This window comes from Anomaloglossus baeobatrachus, chromosome 1 (assembly GCF_048569485.1).
Source record: "Anomaloglossus baeobatrachus isolate aAnoBae1 chromosome 1, aAnoBae1.hap1, whole genome shotgun sequence".
NCBI lineage: Eukaryota > Metazoa > Chordata > Amphibia > Anura > Aromobatidae > Anomaloglossus > Anomaloglossus baeobatrachus.
Genome location: NC_134353.1, coordinates 589,216,254 through 589,238,075, shown reverse-complemented (window position 1 = coordinate 589,238,075; position 21,822 = coordinate 589,216,254). Strand labels below are relative to the sequence as shown.

At 41.2% G+C, this 21,822-nt stretch overlaps 1 protein-coding gene across 2 annotated transcripts in view; it reads right to left on the bottom strand.

Moving 5' to 3' along the window:
* LOC142296463 (transmembrane channel-like protein 1) overlaps positions 1–21,822 on the bottom strand; it is a 197,330-nt gene that overhangs the window by 135,445 nt on the left and 40,063 nt on the right. For both annotated transcript variants that reach the window (XM_075340106.1, XM_075340115.1), the window contains exons 5-7: positions 20,403–20,493; positions 16,758–16,839; positions 6,507–6,613 (exon numbers count right to left, since the gene is read on the bottom strand). In XM_075340106.1, coding sequence (XP_075196221.1) covers positions 6,507–6,613; positions 16,758–16,839; positions 20,403–20,493 — 280 coding nt within the window. The remainder of the gene's footprint in view (positions 1–6,506; positions 6,614–16,757; positions 16,840–20,402; positions 20,494–21,822) is intronic.

Below are 21,822 nucleotides of genomic sequence, written 5' to 3'. Positions count from 1 at the left end.
ATTTTTTTCTCCACTTTTTCTCCATTTATTCTCCACTTTTTCTCCGCTTTTTCTCCATTTTTTTCTCCACTTTTTCTCCATTTATTCTCCACTTTTTCTCCACTTTTTCTCCATTTTTTTCTCCACTTTTTCTCCACTTTTTCTCCACTTATTCTCCACTTTTTCTCCACTTTTTCTCCATTTTTTTCTCCACTTTTTCTCCACTTTTTCTCCACTTTTTCTCCACTTTTTCTCCACTTTTTTTCTCCACTTTTTCTCCATTTATTCTCCACTTTTTCTCCACTTTTTCTCCATTTTTTTCTCCACTTTTTCTCCACTTTTTCTCCATTTATTCTCCACTTTTTCTCCACTTTTTCTCCATTTTTTTCTCCACTTTTTCTCCACTTTTTCTCCACTTTTTCTCCATTTTTTTCTCCACTTTTTCTCCATATATTCTCCACTTTTTCTCCATTTTTTTCTCCACTTTTTCTCCACTTTTTCTCCACTTTTTCTCCACTTTTTCTCCATTTATTCTCCATTTATTCTCCACTTTTTCTCCACTTTTTCTCCATTTTTTTCTCCACTTTTTCTCCACTTTTTCTCCATTTATTCTCCACTTTTTCTCCACTTTTTCTCCATTTTTTTCTCCACTTTTTCTCCATTTATTCTCCACTTTTTCTCCACTTTTTCTCCATTTTTTTCTCCACTTTTTCTCCATTTTTTTCTCCACTTTTTCTCCACTTTTTCTCCACTTATTCTCCACTTTTTCTCCACTTTTTCTCCATTTTTTTCTCCACTTTTTCTCCACTTTTTCTCCACTTATTCTCCACTTTTTCTCCACTTTTTCTCCATTTGTTTCTCCACTTTTTCTCCACTTTTTCTCCACTTTTTCTCCACTTTTTCTCCATTTTTTTCTCCACTTTTTCTCCATTTATTCTCCACTTTTTCTCCACTTTTTCTCCATTTTTTTCTCCACTTTTTCTCCACTTTTTCTCCACTTATTCTCCACTTTTTCTCCGCTTTTTCTCCATGTTTTTCTCCACTTTTTCTCCACTTTTTCTCCATTTATTCTCCACTTTTTCTCCACTTTTTCTCCATTTTTTTCTCCACTTTATCTCCACTTTTTCTCCACTTATTCTCCACTTTTTCTCCACTTTTTCTCCATTTTTTTCTCCACTTTTTCTCCACTTTTTCTCCATTTTTTTCTCCATTTTTTTCTCCACTTTTTCTCCACTTTTTCTCCACTTTTTCTCCACTTTTTCTTCATTTTTTCTCCACTTTTTCTCCACTTTTTCTCCGTTCTTTTTCTATGGTCGGTCTACCCATTAGCTCTGCCATGCATACTGTAGTTCTACACCTACTGCACATGTAACTTTATGATTGACATCTCTTTCGTACCAGAGCTGTCTAAAGCTGGTGTCACACATAACGATGACGACAACGACGTCGCTGCTACGTCACCATTTTCTGTGACGTTGCAGCGACGTCCCGTCGCTGTCGCTGTGTGTGACATCCAGCAACGACCTGGCCCCTGCTGTGAGGTCGCCGGTCGTTGCTGAATGTCCAGCTTCATTTTTTGGTCGTCACTCTCCCGCTGTGACACACACATCGCTGTGTGTGACAGCGAGAGAGCGACGAAATGAAGCGATCAGGAGCCGGCACTGGCAGCTGCGGTAAGCTGTAACCAGCGTAAACATCGGGTAACCAAGGGAAGACCTTTCCCTGGTTACCCGATGTTTACGCTGGTTACCAGCCTCCGCTCTTGCTGCCAGTGCCGGCTAATGCACTGTGACATGTGGCTGCAGTACGCATCGGGTAATTAACCCGATGTATACTGTAGCAAGGAGAGCAAGGAGCCAGCGCTAAGCAGTGCGCGCGGCTCCCTGCTCTCTGCACTGTGACATGTAGCTGCAGCACACATCGGGTTAATTAACCCGATGTGTGCTGCAGGAGAGCAAGGAGCCAGCGCTAAGCGCGGCTCCCTGCTCTCTGAACATGTAGCACAGAGACCTTATGATCGCTGCTTCTGCTGTGTTTGACAGCTAAGCAGCGATCATAACAGCGACTTACAAGGTCGCTGTTACGTCACCGAAAATGGTGACGTAACAGCGACGTCGTTGTCGCTGTCGTTTAGTGTGACACCAGCTTAAGCCTACTCTGACCCCATATTTGTCATTACTATATTGTCCTTGTACTGTATTATGACATTTGTATCATGTGTTTCATTTCTTGCTGTGTTGCAATTTTTTTGCTGCATCCCAATTGTACCTCTACATTGTTCGAGTTTATGTTATTGTTCTCTCACTCTTATGTGATACTGATTATTGTCATTTTTCATGATTACATGCAGATAAGTCCAATCTGACGAAGGCTCAGGCCGAAACGTCATTTGTAACTTGTTTTGGACAAAAACATATATGCTTATGAAAAAAAAATTTTCTTAATACGGACCAATAAAGAGTGATTTTGCATTACTATCCATTGTGACTTACTGACTTAGTCTGGGAGATATAGAGTGCCGAGGTTACTCACTAATTTTATCTATTATTACCTCTGAGCACCTATATACCAGTGAGCAGAGCTTCCTCTACAGTAGTTCTCCTGATTAGGCATGCCCTTACCTCATGAGCAGGGCATTGCAGCTTTGGTAGCAACCATTACGACATGGACTCTGCTGCTGTGGACCCGGGGAGAGTGAGTGCAGATTCATTGCACCCACACTCCTCACATGAAGGGTCCGCACTCCTAGAAAATGGGGGATACGTTCCCTGAGTGTCTCCCCCCCATATTCTAGACGGTCCAGAGTCGTCGTGGGACCCCTTTATTTTTTTTCTTACAATAAATTGGTGAAAGAGGAAATGTTTTGGGGACTGTTTTTTCAAATAAATTTCTTTTGTCAATTTTTTGTTTTTGTTAGTACTGACAGTTTATGATGTTGGGTATCTAATAGACGCCATGACATCACAAGCTGCTGGGCTTGATCTCAGGTGACTTTACAGCTAGTATCAACCCGATTTATTACCCCGTTTGCCACTGCACCAGGGCACGGGATGAGCTGGGGTGAAGCGCCAGGATTGGCGCATCTAGTGGATGCACCACGTCTGGGGTGCCTGCGGCCTGCTAATTTTAGGCTGTGAAGGCCCAATAACTATGGACCTTCCCACCCTGAGAATACCAGACCACAGCTGTCCGCTTTACCTTGGCTGGTGATCCAATTTGGGGGGGACCCTACTTTTATTGTGTAATTATTAATATTTATAAAATAATTATAAAAAAGAGCCTGAGGGGACCTCCACATTAGATCCCCAACCACGGTAAAGCTGTCAGCTGTGGTTTTCAGGCTACAGCCGTCTGCTTTACCCTAGCTGGCTATCAAAAATGGGGGGACCCAACGTCATTTTTTTTTTAACTATTTTTTAAATAGAAAAAATTAATGGGCTTCCCTGTATTTTGATTGCCAACCAAGGTAACGGCAGGCAGATGGGGGTGGCAACCCATAGCTGTCTGCTTTATCTGCGCTGAGAATCAAAAATACCGCGGAGCGCTACGTCATTTTTTTAAAGATTTATTTTTACAGCACTGTGATGTCCAGCAATCAAAATACAGGGAAGCCCATTTTATTTTTAGTTATTTAAATAAATAATTAAAAAAAATATATATGGGCTCCCACTGCATTTTTTGTATTGCTAGCTAAGGGTAATCCAAGCAGCTACTGGCTGCTAACCCCCACTGCTTGGTGTTACCTTCATTGGCAATGGAAAATCCAGGGAAGCATTTTTTATTTTTTTTGCCAAAAAACTACAAAAAAAGGACGTGAGCTTCGCCATATTTTTGTATGCTAGCCAGGTATAGCAGGCAGGTGCTGGAAGAGTTGGATACAGCGCCAGAAGATGGCGCTTCTATGAAAATGCCATTTTCTGAGGCGGCTGCAGACTGCAATTCGCAGCAGTGGGGCCCAGAAAGCTCAGGCCAACCTGTGGTGCGGATTCCAATCCCCAGCTGCCTAGTTGTAACTGGCTGGACACAAAAATGGGGCAAAGCCTACGTCATTTGTTTTCTAATTATTTCATGAAATTCATGAAATAGTAAAAAAAGGGCTTCCCTTTATTTTTGGTTCCCAGCCGGGTACAAATAGGCAACTGGGGGTTGGGGGCAGCCGTACCTGCCTGCTGTACCTGGCTAGCATACAAAAATATGGCGAAGCCCACATAATTTTTTCAGGGGGCAAAAAACTTCTGCATACAGTCCTGGATGGAGTATGCTGAGCCTTGTAGTTCTGCAGCTGCTGTCTGTCTGTATGGAGAAGAGCAGACAGCAGCTGCAGAACTACAAGGCTCAGCATACTCCATCCAGGACTGTATGCAGAAGTTTTTTGCCCACCAAAAAAATGACGTGGGCTTCGCCATATTTTTGTATGCTAGCCAGGTACAGCTGGCAGCCACGGGCTGCCTCCAACCCCCAGTTGCCTATTTGTACCCGGCTGGGAACCAAAAATATAGGGAAGCCCATTTTTTTTAATTATTTCACTTATTTCATGAAATAATTAAAAAACAAATGACGTGGGCTTCGCCCCATTTTTGTGTCCAGCCGGGTACAACTAGGCAGCTGGGGATTGGAATCCGCAGCACAGGTTAGCCCGAGGTTTGTGGGCGCCTTTGCTGCGGATTTCAGTCCGCAGCCGTCCCAGAAAATGGCGCTCTCATAGAAGCGCCATCATCTGGCGCTGTATCCAACTCTTCCAACAGCCCTGGAGCCGGGTGGCTTGTTGGGTAATCATGAGTTAATACTGGCTTTGTTTTACCAGCCAGTATTAAGCCAGAGATTCTTAATGTCAGGCACGTTTGACCCGGCCATTAAGAATCTCCAATAAAGGGTTAAAAAAAAGACACCACACAGAGAAAAAATACTTTAATAGAAATAAATACACAGACACATTAGAGACTCCATCTTTATTACCCCCTGTCAGCCCTCCACGATCCTGCTCTTCTATCTTCTTTCTTTCTAGTGTAGTAGTAGTGACGATTGTAGTGAGGATGAGATTCACCAGCTCATCACTTGGGGCTGGGGAACCTCCATCCTCACTACAATCATCACTACAATCGGGAAGCAGCGTGCAGCCTTCACTCCGTGAGTGATCAGTGCTGGCTGCTAGCGGTAACGCTGACAGACGCGTTACCATAGCAACGGTGCTCTCGGAGCAGCGGTTAGCGGTGATGTCACCGCTAACTGCGTTGCTATGGCAACGGTGATCTCCGTTAATGACCGGCTGTGTCAGCCGGTCCCTAACGGAATGGGGAGTCGACCGTGTGCTAGAGCATGTCGCCGGTACACGGCGATACACATATGTGCACCGTGTACCGGAGAGATGCACTCGCAGGTCCTACATGACGTGTCATAGTCATGTGACCAGTCTGTAGCCAATGAGATAATAGCCACGTGACTGGTCACATGGCTATTTTGACGTCACGATAGGTCCTGCATCTCTGCTGGCAGTGCAGGTCACCGGGAGGATTCAGCGATCATCGAATGGAATAGCGGCAGGAGACAGAGTGCAGAAGGGATCGCGAGGACCGGTAAGTGTTATGGCAATGTTTATTGACTGTTTGTGTACATTTATAATGCATTTTTATGTGTTTGTGATTGCCTCCCATTATAGCCTATACGTTCGAGTTCGGTTCGTCGAACGTTCGACGAACCGAACTCGAACGGGACCCCCGTTCGGCGAACCTGCCTCGAGCCGAACCGGGACCAGTTCGCTCATCTCTACTAGCGATGTCGCTCGTGAAAGCACCCGCCCCCATCGTTTGTGCGTCACGGGCAAATCGCTGCCCGAGGCGCACAATATCGCTAGGATCCGTCACACATACTAACTTTCCTAGCGACGTCTCTGTGGCCAGCAAACAGCCTCTTTTCTAAAGGGTTGGTTCGTGCGGCATCACAGCGACGTCACACGGCAGGCGTCCAATAGAAGCGGAGGGGCAGAGAGCAGCCGCATGAAAGTCACGCCTCATTGCCGGAGGACGCAGGAACGCTGTTGTTCGTCGTTCCTGGGGTGTCACACATAGCAATGTGTGCTGCCTCAGGAACGACGAACAACCTGCGTCCTGAAACAGCAACGACATTTTGAAAATGATCGACGTGTCAACGATCAGCGATTAGGTGAGTATTTTTGATCATTAGCGGTCGCTCGTACGTGTCACATGCAACGACGTCACTAACGAGGCCGGATGTGCATCACGAATTCCGTGACCTCAACGACATCTCGTTAGCAATGTCGTTGCGTGTAATGGGGCCTTAACACATTGCCTAAGAAGCATAATAGAAAAAGGAGAAATGCATAGCACAAAAGAAAGAACAAGCTCTGAGACATGGAGGGCACAGTTGTAAAATTCATCAGATTCACAGACTCACAGTTAATCATATATATTATAATGATTTCTGGATTATTTCTATTCATTTCCTAGTAAAGAATCAAGATGTCATCTTATACGTTAGAAGCTAAAATACCATAACTATTGATACAATACCTCAGGCACCATGACCAGACCAAATGTGAGTCCAAAGAGTATCATATTGATTCCATACATCCAGCGAAGAAAAATAAAATAAGACGCAACGGAAGAGCCAAAGTGACCTGGTAATAGAAGTTTATTGCATGGTTACTAGACAAGCGATTCTGTCAAAAATAAAATTCTCCAAATGGTGCAGATTTTACTGGGAAATTCAATTCAGGGCAAAGTTATTGTCTGCGAATTGAGTATTTCTTATTATGCTATGGGCTCTCTCCACAATAAAAACAGTCCCCATATTAACTTGCAAAATCAACATAAACATTTGAATCACAATAAAAAAGCGATCACTTGCCTATCCCTGCACCCTAGCTGCTTCCGCTGCCCGCCATACAGTCCTCATCGCCTCTTCTTTTCATTGCTATACTCTGGATCTCCAGTCACTTTTCTCTAGAACAGGGCTTTTAGCATGACCAGATCAAGGTTCACACCATGGCGTAACAATAAACAGTGCAACCTTACAACACCATGACATTCAAGGCCATAAGTCCTATCCTAGATTGAAAAGGCCAGATTTGAAGTGTAACAGTAGAAAGAAGAGACACTGATGACCAGATAGCAGGCAGCAGACGTCTAAGGAGATGTTGGTGTAAGTAGGTGGACAGGCTGTCGCTTTACACCCTGAAGACATCAATTGTATTTGTGTAATGTTTGTGTTTTTGCAATGATTTCCTGTGGTAACAAGTCTTAATTTCCCTCTGGGCTGCAGTACTAACCACCAGCCACAAGAGGTTACTGTTTTCCTTTTTTACTCTTATATAGACTCTTGTTTGGAAAAGACAGGGTTAATACCTAGTCAGCCAAGGAGAGGCAGGAGTGATTGAAAACAGTGTGAGAGGGTTCCTGATTCAAGTCACCTTCAGAGAGAAGGCAAGTGGGGTTTTAAGAAGAAGGGAGCATGTCCAGCAAGGAACCTTTGGTGGTGACAGAGATCTCCAATACAGCACCTGCTGGAAAGAGACTTTAATTTGAGTCCAGTGTTGGCCAGTTGTGGGGGAATTTAGGAAGGAAAGGGTTCTGCCCAGCTGAAAACCCCAGAAGGGGGAAGTGGCTCTATGGACAGTCCTTGTAATGGATCATAACTTGTAGTCTGATTACAGGGATCACAGTGTAATACATTGACCTGTGTGGCCCTGTATCAGGAAGATGGAGGTTCACTGAATCTGTTCTGCCTATTTAACATTCACAACTAAAGTGCCGCCTCCCGAAACCACTACATATATGCCTGTATATATAGTAGATAACCACAAGTGTACTACCTTGCTACACTTTGTATCTGTGTTTGTGCTTTGTCCCCAGGAAGAGGAAGCCAGACAAGTTGATAAAAAGAAAGGGGTCTGAAGTCAAGCAGAGTACACCAGCCCAAAGATGAAGGTATCCAGAGGAGTAACAGTAGCATCACACACACACACCCAAGACCCTCCTCTTTCTGTAACATGCCGGGACTTGGAAAAGGGAGTCGCTCGTCCACACTGCACAGTGATAGGGGCTAGAATGCAGGGAAAAGCACTCTGAAGAGAGGAGACTGGTGTGAGAGATAGCGAGATACTGAGTACCGTCATATTTTCAATATGACAAACTAATATTATCAAATTCTGTGAGGTATCTGTGGAGTCAAAATGCTCACTATACTCCTAGATAAAATCCTTGAGGGGTCTAGTTTTCGAAATTGTATTTCTGGGTTTTTAGGTACCCTGCAAATGCGACGTGGTGCCCACAATCTATTTCAGCCAAATTTGTGCTCCAAAATTCACATAAAGGTCCTTCCCTTCCGAGCCCAGCCAATTATCCAAACGGGTTTCTGACCAGATGTGGTGTTTCTGTGTACTTAAATAAACTGGGCAACAAATTTTGGGGTTCATTTTGTCATGCTATGTCTTGTAAAAGTGAATATATTGGGGCTAAAGCAACATTGTTAGGTAAAATGTAATTTATTTATTTTTTCATTCTACTTTGCATTAATTCCTGTGAAGCACCTGCAGCATAAATAAACTTCTTGGATGTGGTATTGAGCACTTTGAGGGGTGCAGTTTTTAGAATGGTGTCACCTTGGGGTATTTTCTGTCACCTCGGCCTCTCAAAGTTATTTCAAATGTGATGTGGTCCCTAAAAAAATGGTTTTGTAAATTTTGTTGGAAAAATAGGAAATTGCTGATGAACGTTCAACCCTTCTAATGTCTAAAATTTTAAAAATTGCACTGATGTAAAGTAGACATGTGGGAAATGTTATTTAGTAACTATTTTGTATGACATGACTCTCTGGTTAAGAGCAAATTTTCAACATTTTCACAACATAGTTTTTTTTTCCACAAATAAACACAAAAAATATCGTCCTAAATTTACCGCTATCATGAAGTACAATATGTCACAAAAAACAATCTCAGAATCAACGGGATCTGTTGAAGCATTCCAGAGTTATTAGATATCTGACAGTGGTCAGATATCTAAAATTTACTCTAGTCATTAAAGGGAATCTGTCACCAGGTTTTTGCTCCCCCATCTGAGAGCAGCATAATATAGAGACAGAGATCCTGATTCCAGTGAGGTGTCACTTATAGAGCTGCTTTCTGTGATTTTGATAAGATCAATGTTTTCTCTGCTGTATATCTAGTAGTTATACAGAGCTCATGAATATGTTGGCTAAGTAGTCTTCTAATGATAATCTATTGCTGACTAAACAGGGATTTTAACAAAACTACACTAAGCAGCCCAGTAGGTAACACATCGCTGGAATCAGGGTGTCTGTCTTTACATTATGCTGCTCTTTGATTAGGTGCCAAAAACCTGGTGAAAGATTCCCTTTAACCCCTTCAGCCCCCGGGCACTTTCCGTTTTTGCGTTTTTGGTTTTTGCTCCCCTTCTTCCGAGAGGCGTAACTTTTTTATTTTTCCATCAATCTTGTCATATGAGGGCTTGTTTTTTGCGGGACGAGTTGTACTTTTAAATGAAACCATAAGTTTTACCATATAGTGTACTGGAAAATGGCAAAAAAATTCCAAGTGCGGAAAAATTGCAAAAAAAGTGTGATCGTACAATAGTTTTTGGGATATTTTATTCACTGTGTTCACTATATGGTAAAACTGAGATATCTATGTGATGCCTCAGGTCAGTGCGAGTTTGTGAACACCAAACATGTATAGGTTTACTTGTATCTAAGGGGTTAAAAAAAAATTCACAAGCTTGTCCAAAAAACGTGGTGCACGTTTTGCGCCATTTTCCAAAACCCGTAGCGTTCTCATTTTTCAGGATCTGAGGCTCAGTGATGGCTTATTTTTTGTGTCTTGACCTGATGTTTTTAACGGTACCATTTTTGCGCAGATGCTACATTTTGATCGCCTGTTATTGCATTTTGCGCAAAATTTGTGGCGACCAAAAAACGTAATTTTGGCGTTTGGAATTTTTTTGACGCTACGCCGTTTACTGATCAGATTCATTGATTTTATATTTTGATAGATCGGGCATTTCTGAACATGGCGATACCAAATATGTGTGTATTTTATATTTTTTTAACCCTTTAATTTTCAATTTTCAATGGGGTTCAATGGGGTATCTTTTTAAAATTTTTTAAAACTTTTTTTTTTTACTTTTTTTGTTTATTTTACTAGTCCCCTTAGGGGGCTATAGCGATCAGCAATCCGATCGCTCTGCACTATCTGCAGATCTCAGCTACAGAGCTGAGAACTGCAGATTTGCTGCTTTACTTTCAATGCCGGCTGTATTACGGCATTGAGAGGAAGTGAGTCATGTTAGCTACAGGCGTCATCACATGTAAGGGGTTAATGGCCGCGGGTGGAAGCGATTCCACCCGCGGCTAGCAGGCACACATGTTAGCTGTTGATAACAGCTGATATGTGCGCGGATCGCGGCCGGCGGCAGGGGGCGGGGCTTACCGGCACACGATCCATGACTCATGGGTCGTTAAGGTGTTAAGGTCAAAATTGTCTCTTTCACCAAGGGGCTAAAGGCAATGGGCCCAGAAGGCAGTGCTGGCTGTATTTTTTTATGGGCCCCGGGTGAAATAGTCTCAGTGGATCCCATGCCCACGCAGACACGCACATACAAAATCATGTACATATACAGGCATAAGTTCATATTTGTAGATAAATTCACAAAAATACATATAAACAGACATACACAGATACACACATCATACATGCACACACAGACACATTACAGATATTTTTAATATGGGGAAGCCGAAAACAAGCTTGCTCACCCCAGCTCTTTTATAGTCCAGCTCCTCCCGATCATCTGACTGTGCAGGGCTCACTGCTTGAAGGCCATCACTTTAACAGATATGGCTGCTCATAGTGCAATGTTTGGCCTTGTCTGCTAGTGTGACACCCTGGACTAGCCAGGTAGTCACAGATAACCGTGGTGGACCAGGACAGAGTAGTGGCCCACCGGTACCGACCCGGGGAACCGACTTGGAAACCAGAGTACACAGGGGGGTACTCAGACCCTGAAACAAGCTCCAGAATCCACTGGACTGAGTTAATTAACTGATTGCGGTCTGGACTATAGGTCCTTTCCCACCTAAGTCTCGACTGAAGACAACAGCCCGCCGAGGGGGATAGAAAGCCACCGCACAGGCAGAGAGATCCCACGGGCCAGCATCTGCGGGCAAAAGGGCTCTCCCGATATTCACAAAGCCGGGGAGCGGACTCCCGTCGCTGAAGCACAGGCAGCCCAAGTACACAACACGGTGCAGGAGAAAGGCCAAGACTACCGAACCGGGTGGGGGACCAGACGCAGGCGGCTGTGGGCACTGACCACCATCAACTTGGTTTACCAGAGACTTGTGTGTGTCAATAACAGTGAGTACAACAGTGCCATCCGGCCGCGCACCGCCCTGCACCACCCAGCTATCCCCAACGGGCCCCGGGGCCACATCCCTGCCCACAGAGGGGTTAACATCTTGCTACACTACCATCTCCCCCGGGTGCCCCGTAACTGCAGCGGTGGTGTCTACTTTCACCACATCCCGTGGGTGGCGTCACGAACTCAAGCGCAGCTCCGGCAATGCACGTACCTAACCCCCCCACCAAAAGCGCCAGCATCCCCTTTCAGAGCGAAGTGACCCCAGGTCCGGAGGTGCTCGAGCCACCCACCAACGAGCCCATATCCGAGCGGCTCGACATTTGCTTGGGTGCGTGAGGTGGTGACTCTAGTCTTGCTGGACTGAATAGAATTTAAAATGAAGTGGGTGCCTCCAGCGGAATTTCTATAGGTTTCAGTGAGGTTTCTATAGGTTTCAGTAAGCAATAAGCTAAAGTCCAGACATATTGGCAAAACATCTCCTTTACAAGGAGAATTGGATGCAGAACCGTAGGAGGGAAAGAAACTCTCACAGAATAACTGTGATGATGAGCTGGGTGATTGGTGACACAAGCAGGACAAGTGTAGACAGGAACAGCTGAAATGTAAGGAGTAGAGAGACTGTTCATGGAGATACGCTATCTGATGTATATAGTTATTAGAGAAAAGAAAAGTTTTGAAACTGCGAGCTAGCCATACCATACAGAAATAAAAGGGCTAGGAACAGGAGAAAACCAATGTGGCTTAATAAGGATGTAAAAGGGGCAATGAATAATAAGAAAAAGGCATTTAAAAAGCTAAAACAAGAAGGCAGCGAGGAAGCATTAAAAATATATAGAGAAAAAATAAAATGTGTAAAAAACAAATATATTTAGCAAAAGTAGAAACTGAGAGACTCATTGCTAAGGAAAGCAAAACAAATCCCAAACTATTCTTTAATTATATAAACAGAAAAAAGATTAAAATTGATGGTGTTGGCCCTTTAAAGAATAATGAGGGTAAAATCATAGAAAGCGATGTGGGAAAAGCAAATGTTTTAAATACTTTTTTCTCAACTGTGTTCACACAGGAAAAGCATATGCCAGGGGAAATGCAGAGTGATCATGTAAATGCCCCATTAAGTATGACCTGCCTAACCCAGGAAGAAGTGCAGAACCGACTTAGTAACATTAAAATTGACAAATCACCAGGCCCTGATGGCATTCACCCTCGGGTATTAAGGGAGTTAAGTAATGTGATAGACAGGCCTCTATTCCTTTTATTTAAAGACTCTATAGAAACTGGGTCTGTTCCACTGGATTGGCGGCTAGCAAATGTGGTACCAATATTCAAAAAAGGGTGCAAAAGGGAACCTGGAAACTATAGGCCGGTAAGCTGTTGTGGGTAAAATGTTTGAAGGGTTTTTAAGGGATACTATTATGGAATGTCTCAATGTTAATAACTGTTTAACTCCATATCAACATGGATTTATGAAGGATCGCTCCTGTCAAACTAACCTGATCAGCTTCTATGAGGATGTAAGCTCTCACATGGACCGAGGAGAATCATTGGATGTCATTTATCTCGACTTCGGTAAAGCATTTGACACTGTCCCACATAAAAGACTGCTAAGTAAAATGAGAAAGCTTGGGCTCGGGGAAAATGTGTGTAGATGGGTAGGTAGCTGGCTTAGTGGTAGAAAACAAAGAGTGGTTATTAATGGTGCATACTCAGATTGGGCCAGGGTTACTAGTGGGGTGCCACAGGGGTCTGTATTGGGCCCCCTACTATTTAATATATTTATTAATGATCTGGTGGATGGTTTACAGAGTAAAATATCAGTATTTGCAGATGATACAAAACTATGTAAGGTAGTTAACACAAAGGAGGACAGTTTGCAACTACAGATGGACTTGAGTAAATTGGAGAATTGGGCTGAAAAATGGCAAATGAGGTTTAACACAGATAAGTGTAAGGTTATGCACATGGGAAGGAGAAACAGATGCTACGATTACTTACTAAATGGGAAACTGCTGGGGAAATCAGACATGGAAAAAGACTTAAGCATCTTAGTGAATAAGAATCTAAATTGGAGTGCCCAGTGTCAGGCAGCAGCCACCAAAGCAAATAGGGTGATGGGATGCATTAGAAGAGGTCTGGGGGCACGAGATGAAAACATCATTCTCCCTCTGTACAAATCACTAGTCAGACCACACTTGGAGTATTGTGTGCAATTTTGGGCGCCGGTGCTGAAGAAAGACATTACTGAACTTGAAAGGGTTCAGAGGCGGGCTACTAAAATAATAAATGGAATGGGTGCATTACAATACACGGAAAGGTTATCAAAATTAGGTCTATTTACTCTAGAAAAGAGAAGACTTAGGGGAGACCTAATAAATATGTACAAATATATCAGAGGGCCATATAGAGATCTCTCCCATGATCTGTTTGTACCAAGGACTATGACAAGAACAAGGGGGCATTCTTTTCGATTGGAGGAAAGAAAATTCCTACATCAGCATAGAAGAGGGTTCTTCACGGTAAGAGCAGTGAGGCTCTGGAACTCTCTTCCTGAGGAAGTGGTGATGGCCAACTCACTGAATGAATTTAAGAGAGGAATGGATGCATTTCTTGTTAGCAAAAGTATAGAAGGTTATAAATAGCATAATCTTACAGGTAGATAGAAGAGCGACCAAGATTATTAGAGGAATGGGTGGGCTGCAATACCAAGACAGGTTATTAAACTTGGGGTTAGTTAGTTAGGAAAAACAAAGGCTTAGGGGGATCTAATCACAATGTATAAATATATGAGGGGACAGTACAGAGACCTTTCCAAAGATCTCTTTACACCTAGGCCTGCGACTGGAACACGGGGGCATCCGCTACGTCTTGAGGAAAGAATGTTTAATCATAATCACAGATGAGGACTCTTTACTGTACGAGCAGTGAGACTATGGAGCTCTCTGCCGTATGATGTTGTATTGAGGGATTCACAAGTAAAATTTAAGCAGAGCCTGATCGCATTAATTGAAAAATATAATATTACCAGTTATGTATATTGGATTTTATGACAGGGTGTTGATCCAGGGAACTAGTCTGATTGCCGTATGTGGAGTCAGGAAGGAATTTTTTTCCCCATTGGAGCTTATTTGACACATTGGGGTTTTTTTGCCTTCCTCTGGATCAACATGTTAGGCTACGGGTTGAACTAGATGGACTTAGAGTCTCCCTTCAACCTTAAAAACTATGAAACTACTATGAAAGAACTGGCGGTCTCGTTCAGCAAGCTGGTTAATATCTGGCTGGTCCTGGCCAGCATGTGACCTGCAAGAACGTAGGGTCACTTTTTAGCAGGGATTATGATGCAGTTTGCTTCCCTATCCCTATAGTATAATACCCTGAACAAGCCTAAGTTGCTAATAGGCACACCCCAACTATTTTACCAAGCAACCCTTCCTAACTATGCAAGCTCAAAGATGGGGTATAGGGGTGAGATATTACTCACCTGATGGAGTTGTGATATCACAACTCTAGTAAAAGACTGTTAAAATCAGCCAATGCACTCACGATAGCAAGCAGAAGATCCCCTTCTTCTCCATAGAATGGATATAGGATGCAGGACAGGCATTTGGAGATCGCCCTATCTGTAGTTGTTTTGAAAAAGGGTTCAGTTCGAACCAGAAACGCGAGAGTAAAACTACTGGGATTTCCCTTGGAGAGTGGAACTCTCGTATACAACATTGCTGTCATCTGCAAACTTCCATCATGCACCCTATATCCAATCCTTATATTTCAGTTTTAGTCTGAGTATATAAATAAGCTTAATCTGTGTAAGCAGCAGTAATAGCAATTATGATAAAAAGTTAAAAAGACCTGTCCACGCTTGCATTTTTTGCAGTAAGTTTTTGTGAAAGCAACTGATCATATCACAAATGTCAAAAGTCATAAAATATAATGTTGTCTGCATAGGAGATAGTTCTTGTTTAATTATTCAAGCAGACAGTCTGGTTTCACATGTCCTACATTTACAGACTATGAGTATGGGCAACAGTGTCCACTCCGGGCAAGGGTTTCCTGTCCTGAACCTAACAGCCTCATAGATATATTTTAGGGTGTGGTGTCAATGAAACACATGCTGATGTGTTCTCTCACAGTTGATTGCCTGGGGCTGTTTCAGCCGTTATCAGATTGTGAATGTCTCATGTGTAAGAACAGTTTCAGGAGTGACTAATAAGAACATTCCGGACTTTCACAAATCTTAATACATTATGATTATTTTCTATTTTAGAAGGTCATTTTTTTAGAGAAATTATAGCTTTACCACAATAAAATCTGGGTTGGTGGAAGTTTCTATTACTATAACTACAGTCATATGAAAAAGTTTGGGCACCCCTATTAATGTTAACCTTTTTTCTTTATAACAATTTGGGTTATTGCAACAGCTATTTCAGTTTCATATATCTAATAACTGTAATAATAATATCCAAAATGTAACTGGCTTGTCCAAATGTGCTTTTACATACCTCAGGCGACTCTGTTTGTGGCGTGCTTGCAGAAACGGTTCTTTCACATCACTCTCCCATACAGCTTCTCCTTGTGCAATGTGCGCTGTATTGTTGACCGATGCACATTGACACCATCTGCAGAAAGATGAAGCTGCAGGTCTTTGGAGGTGGTCTGTGGATTGTCCTTGACTGTTCTCACCATTTTTCTTCTCTGCCTTTCTGATATTTTTCTTGGCCTGACACTTCTGGGCTTAACAAGAACTGTACCTGTGTTCTTCCATTTCCTTACTATGTTCCTCACAGTGAAAACTGACAATTTAATTCTCTGAGACAATTTTTTGTATCCTTCCCCTGAACAAATATGTTGAATAATCTTTGTTTTCAGATCATTTGAGAGTTGTTTTGAGGAGCCCATGATGCCACTCTTCATAGGAGATTCAAATAGGAGAACAACTTGCAAGTGGCCACCTTAAATACCTTTTCTCATGATTGGATACACCTGCCTATGAAGTTCAAAGCTCAATGAGGTTACAAAACCAATTTAGTGCTTTAATAAGTCAGTAAAAAGTAGTTAGGAGTGTTCAAATCAAGAAATTGATAAGGGTGGCCATACTTTTGCACCGGTCAAATTTTGTTTAAATGCGGATTGCACATTTTCTGTTAGTACAATAAACCTCATTTCAATCCAGAAATATTACTCAGTCCATCAGTTATTAGATATATGAAACTGAAATAGCTGTTGCAAAACCCCAAATTGTTATAAAGAAAAAAGGTTAACATTAATAGGGGTGCCCAAACTTTTTCATATGACTGTAAGTAGGTTAACATTTTAGATTAGCTTTAAATTCCTAAAGATTGAACTATGGTTTATTTTGGTTTTATTGACATGAATTTAACTTGCACTTACTTTCAATTTCTTTAATCTTCATTTCCCAAGGTATACAGGCAGTCTTAAAATTTTCAAAATCTCTTTGAAACTTCATCCATTTCTAGTGAAAACAATGCATTAAACAAAAATAGTTGGTTGAAAAAAAATATTATTAATAGTGTTACTATAATTACTATGCAAATTAAGTCTCTTTTCATATAGTTATAGTGTGATTCAATTAAATAGTTAAAGTAAAGTAACTAAACTTTTAATTAATTATTGATCAGCTTTGCAATGTTATGAATTTTTCTAATAAAGTCCATTAATTAATAATAAAAATAATTATTAATAATAATCTTTATTTCTATAGCGCCAACATATTCCGCAGCGCTTTACAATTCAGGAGGATCATATACAAACAAGTAACAGTTATAGAAAATACAATATTTAGAGGGAAAAAAAAGACAACCCTGCTCGTGAGAGCTTACAATCTACAATGAGATGGGGGGAGAGGCAAGGTACAAGTGATTATTTACAATGACAATCCAGCCATCTCACGGAAATGGGGGATAGATAATAGTTTCCTGGACCAGTTGGCCAGAGCCTTGAGATGCATTTGGGTGCCATGGAATTTGATGGGGAGTTATGTTGTGAGAAGTTGTAGAGGGACTATGTGAATCGAATCTGATTAGGGAGTGTGATAGGCCACCCTAAAAAGTCTTTAGGGTGCGTCTGAAGCTGAGTAAGTTGTGATTTGTCCTAACTTCTTGGGGTAGAGCGTTCCAGAGGGTTGGTGCAGCTCGGAAGAGTTAGTTAAGTTTGCTTTTTTTTGTCTCACACACAACATGCTGAAAGTGCTGTTTTAGCTGCCTCTTTTATAAGTTGCTTTGAACTGCTGGTCAAGAATCCATACTCAAACAGTAAGTACAAATATTCTCACTTTCTGAGCATGGGGGATGAGACCAGCTAATCTCAGACAGGGAGCGTGTTTTATAGTGTTTTGGATAGACAGAAGTATAGTACAAAAATGTATAACTTTGTAAAGACTGATCGATAGTTAAAAAAAGTTTAGCTTCTCTTTAGGTTACCAATAAACTACTATTAAAATATTAAAATTTTAACTATTCACATGAGCATGTCAAGAAAACTGCAACCTGACAAAGGTCCTACAGTTTAGACAAGCTGATCACATTGTGTCCTATTGCTTAGACACAAGGCGATAAACTGTAAACTGCGAAGCAACCCATGCATTCAATTTCCCTGAAACAACCTCTTGCAAGAAATAGGGTATTGCATGTTATTACATGGTATTACATTGAAATAAGTAAACTCAGTGGTAAATCAAGGACACCCTTGCCCTCACCATTACCAGGTTAACATATGACAGCATTCATATATTGGAACAAATTGAATAAAATGCAAACTGCTAAAATACATTCTAGTCAGACCTGAAATATAATTTAACAGTACATAGTAAATATTATATAATTTAACCCCTTAACGACCGCGGGCAGTAAAATTACGTCCTAGCGGTCATAACGTTACTGCCCGCGGTCTGCCGGCGGCAGCATGCTGCGATCGGCGCACATCTCAGCTGATTTTCACAGCTGAGATGTGTGCCTGCTAGGCATGAGCAGCATCGTTATCTGCTCGTGCCGTTTAACCCCTTATATGGCGCTGTCAATATGTGACAGCGTCATTATAAGCGTGATCGCGGTAAACTTTTACTTACCGCCTGATACCGGCGATCACGTGACTTCCGATAGTTGTCAAGGTAGCACAGGGTCATGTGAAGACTCCTGTACTACGCATGACTTGCTTTCACTTTCGCTGTGCCCGCTGCACAGTGAAAAAGACAGTGAGCGTATCTGCTGTTTACAGCTACGTAGCTGTGATCAGCTGATCGCAATCGCCCCCTAGGGGGACTAGTAAAATAAAAAAAAAAGTTAAAAAAAAGTTTTAAAAAATTAAAAAAAAACAAAAAAACCTAAAAGTTCAAATCACCCCCATTCGCTCCATTGAAAATTAAAGGGTTAAAAAAATAAAAAATATACACACATTTGGTATCGCCACGTTCAGAAACGTCCGATCTATCAAAATATAAAATCAATTAATCTGATCAGTATATGGCGTAGCGGCAAAAAAATTCCAAACGCCAAAACGACGTTTTTTTGTCGCAACAACTTTTGCACAAAATGCAATAAGAGGCGATCAAAACATAGCATCTGCGCAAAAATGGTACCGTTAAAAACGTCAGCTCGAGACGCAAAAAATAAGCCATAACTGAGCCATAGATCCCGAAAAATGAGAACGCTACGGGTCACGGAATATGGCGTAAAACGTGCGCCACTTTTTTCGGACAAACTTCCAATTTTTTTAACCCCTTATATAAAAGTAAACCTATACATGTTTGGTGTCTACAAACTCGCACTGACCTAAGGCATCACACCCACACATAAGTTTTACCATATAGTGAACACAGTGAATAAAATATCTCAAAAACCATAGTGCTATCACACTTTTTTTGCAATTTTTCTGCATTTGGAATGTTTTGCCGTTTTCCAGTACACTATATGGTAAAAGTGATGGTTTCATTTAAAAGTACAGCTCGTTCCACAAAAAATGAGCCCTCACATGACCATATTGACTGAAAAATAAAAAAGTTATGTCTCAGAAAAAGAATGGCGAAAAAAAAACGGAAAGCGAAAAATCGGCCGGTCGTGAAGGGGTTAAAGAGACTCTCACTAGTCTGAGGCTACCCTTTTTTCTAATAAAAGCCCCAGACTGGTGATTTTTCGAAATATCGCCTATTAACAAGAGTTCAAGAGTTTGTTGGCTTTTATTTAGCAAAGTTGAGCCGGAATTTCTGATTTTTTTGATCCAAGAATTCAGAGTAGGATCTCACACCACTCTGCGACCCCTTTCACAGTAAAAGAATAAGATAGTGCAGAAAGGGATAACACCATGCTGCCTACAATACTAAGCTGTTATCAAATGGTAACTATGCAGCAACGTTGGTTTAATGCATTAAAGTCACCATAATCGAAATATCAGAACTGCTGTTTTTCATTGGCCAATTTTCCATGAAAAAGTTAAGCAAAAACTGATCTAAACATCGGATGTACCCTAAAATATCAGTAAAAACTGTAGCATGCTGCTCATAAAGCAAGCCGTCACACAGCTCTATCAGTGGAAGAATGATAAAGGTACAGTGACACAAACCATTTTTTCTTTTACAAAGTATTTAATTTTTTTAACCACATACATTAAAAATCTAAAAATCTGATATTGCCAGGTCATGCCGCTAGGTCAAATTACTGCACAATAAATGTCCTAAAAAAACAAAACTGAAATGGCAGAATAGCATTTTGCTAACCATTTCACAGGTCTTGATTTTTTTTCCCATACTTCAGTACGGTATACTACATGGTAAACTGAATGGTGTATTGAAAAACTACGACTGGGCCCACATCTCACACAAGAAGTGCCCTCATTAATATGGTATGGATCTTGGGAAAAAAAAGAAGACTAAAAGCTTAAAAAAAGAAATCGTTTGTACATCAAGATTCAAGTAAACTATCCATCCATCCTCCCAATGCTACTCAAAAACTTTAAAATTCTCATATTCCCATACTGAGCATTAGTCCTGGTATTACCTTTTATATGTACTCCTTACATACTTACTTTAAGCATCATAACTTTGTAAGCATAAAATTTCTTGCCCTTTCCTTTTCCTAGTGCGCCTTCAAATTTTTCTACAAACTCCTGAGCTTCCCTACAAAATGTAGAAATGTAGATTTAGATACATCAGCAGCACGAAACACTTTTATTTTAAAAATATAATATAAAGGTGTACGTACGATGTACAGTGGCAACGGAAAGTATTCAGGCCCCTTTAAACTTTTCTTTGTTTCATTGCAGCTATTTTGTAAATTCAAAAAAGTTCATTTTTTTCTCATTAATGTACATTCTGCACCCCATTTTGACAGAAAAAAACAAATGTAGAATTTTTTGAAAATTTATTAGACAAAAAAAAAAGAAATATCACATAGTCATAAGTATTCAGACCCTTTGCTCAGACACTTATATTTAAGTCACATGCTGTCCATTTCCTTGTGATCCTCATTGAGATGGTTCTACTTCTTCGTTGGAGTCCAGCTGTGTTTAATTAAACTAATAGGACTTGATTTGGAAAGGCACACAATTGTCTATATAAGACCTCACAACTCCCAGTGCATGTCAGACCAAATAAGAATCATGAATCAAAGGAACTGCCCAAGTAGCTCAGAGACAGAATTGTGGCAAGGCACAGATCTGGCCAAGGTTATCAAAGAATTTCTGCAGTACTCAAGGTTACTAACAGCACATTGACCTACACTCCCTGACAGAAGTTCTGTCGCTTATCCATGTTATGTAAATAAAAGCTTATAACCTGACTTTAAATTCATCCATTGTTTTTTTAAATTACTCTTTTGAAAGCTGAAACCCTCCCAAATTTGGTTTAGGTTATGAAAATAAAGTTGCTGCAAAGCTGAAATATTGATCATTTAATGAACACAGAAAGGTCAGATTTTGGCAAAACAAAAGTTTTGTCTCCCACTGAAAGTAATGTGAAATTCAAACAAATAATTAACTTCTAATACAAAATATGTTGCATAACATTGGTGAATGAAGTTGTGGTGCTATTAGAGCCATATTTAATATTTTGTGTGACTTCCATGAGCTTGAAGGACTGCATCCATGCGGGTCAGCAATGATTCATACAATTTATTGATAAAGTCATCAGGAATGGCAAAGAATGCAGTCTTACATGCCTCCCAAAGTTCATCTAGATTCTTTGGTTTTGTCTTCCAAAGTTTCCTCTTTCATCCTACCCCAAACATGCTCAATGATGTTCATGTCTGGTGACTGGGCTGGCCAGTCCTTGAGCACCTTGATCTTCTTTGCCAGGAGGAACTTTGTTGTAGAGATGGATGTATGAGATGGAGCACCATCCTGCTGCAGAATTTGACCCCTTTTATGATTGGGAATGTAAGAGGTAGCTAATACTTCTTGATATTTTAGGCTATGGATATTGCCTTCCACCTTGCAAATGTTTCACACA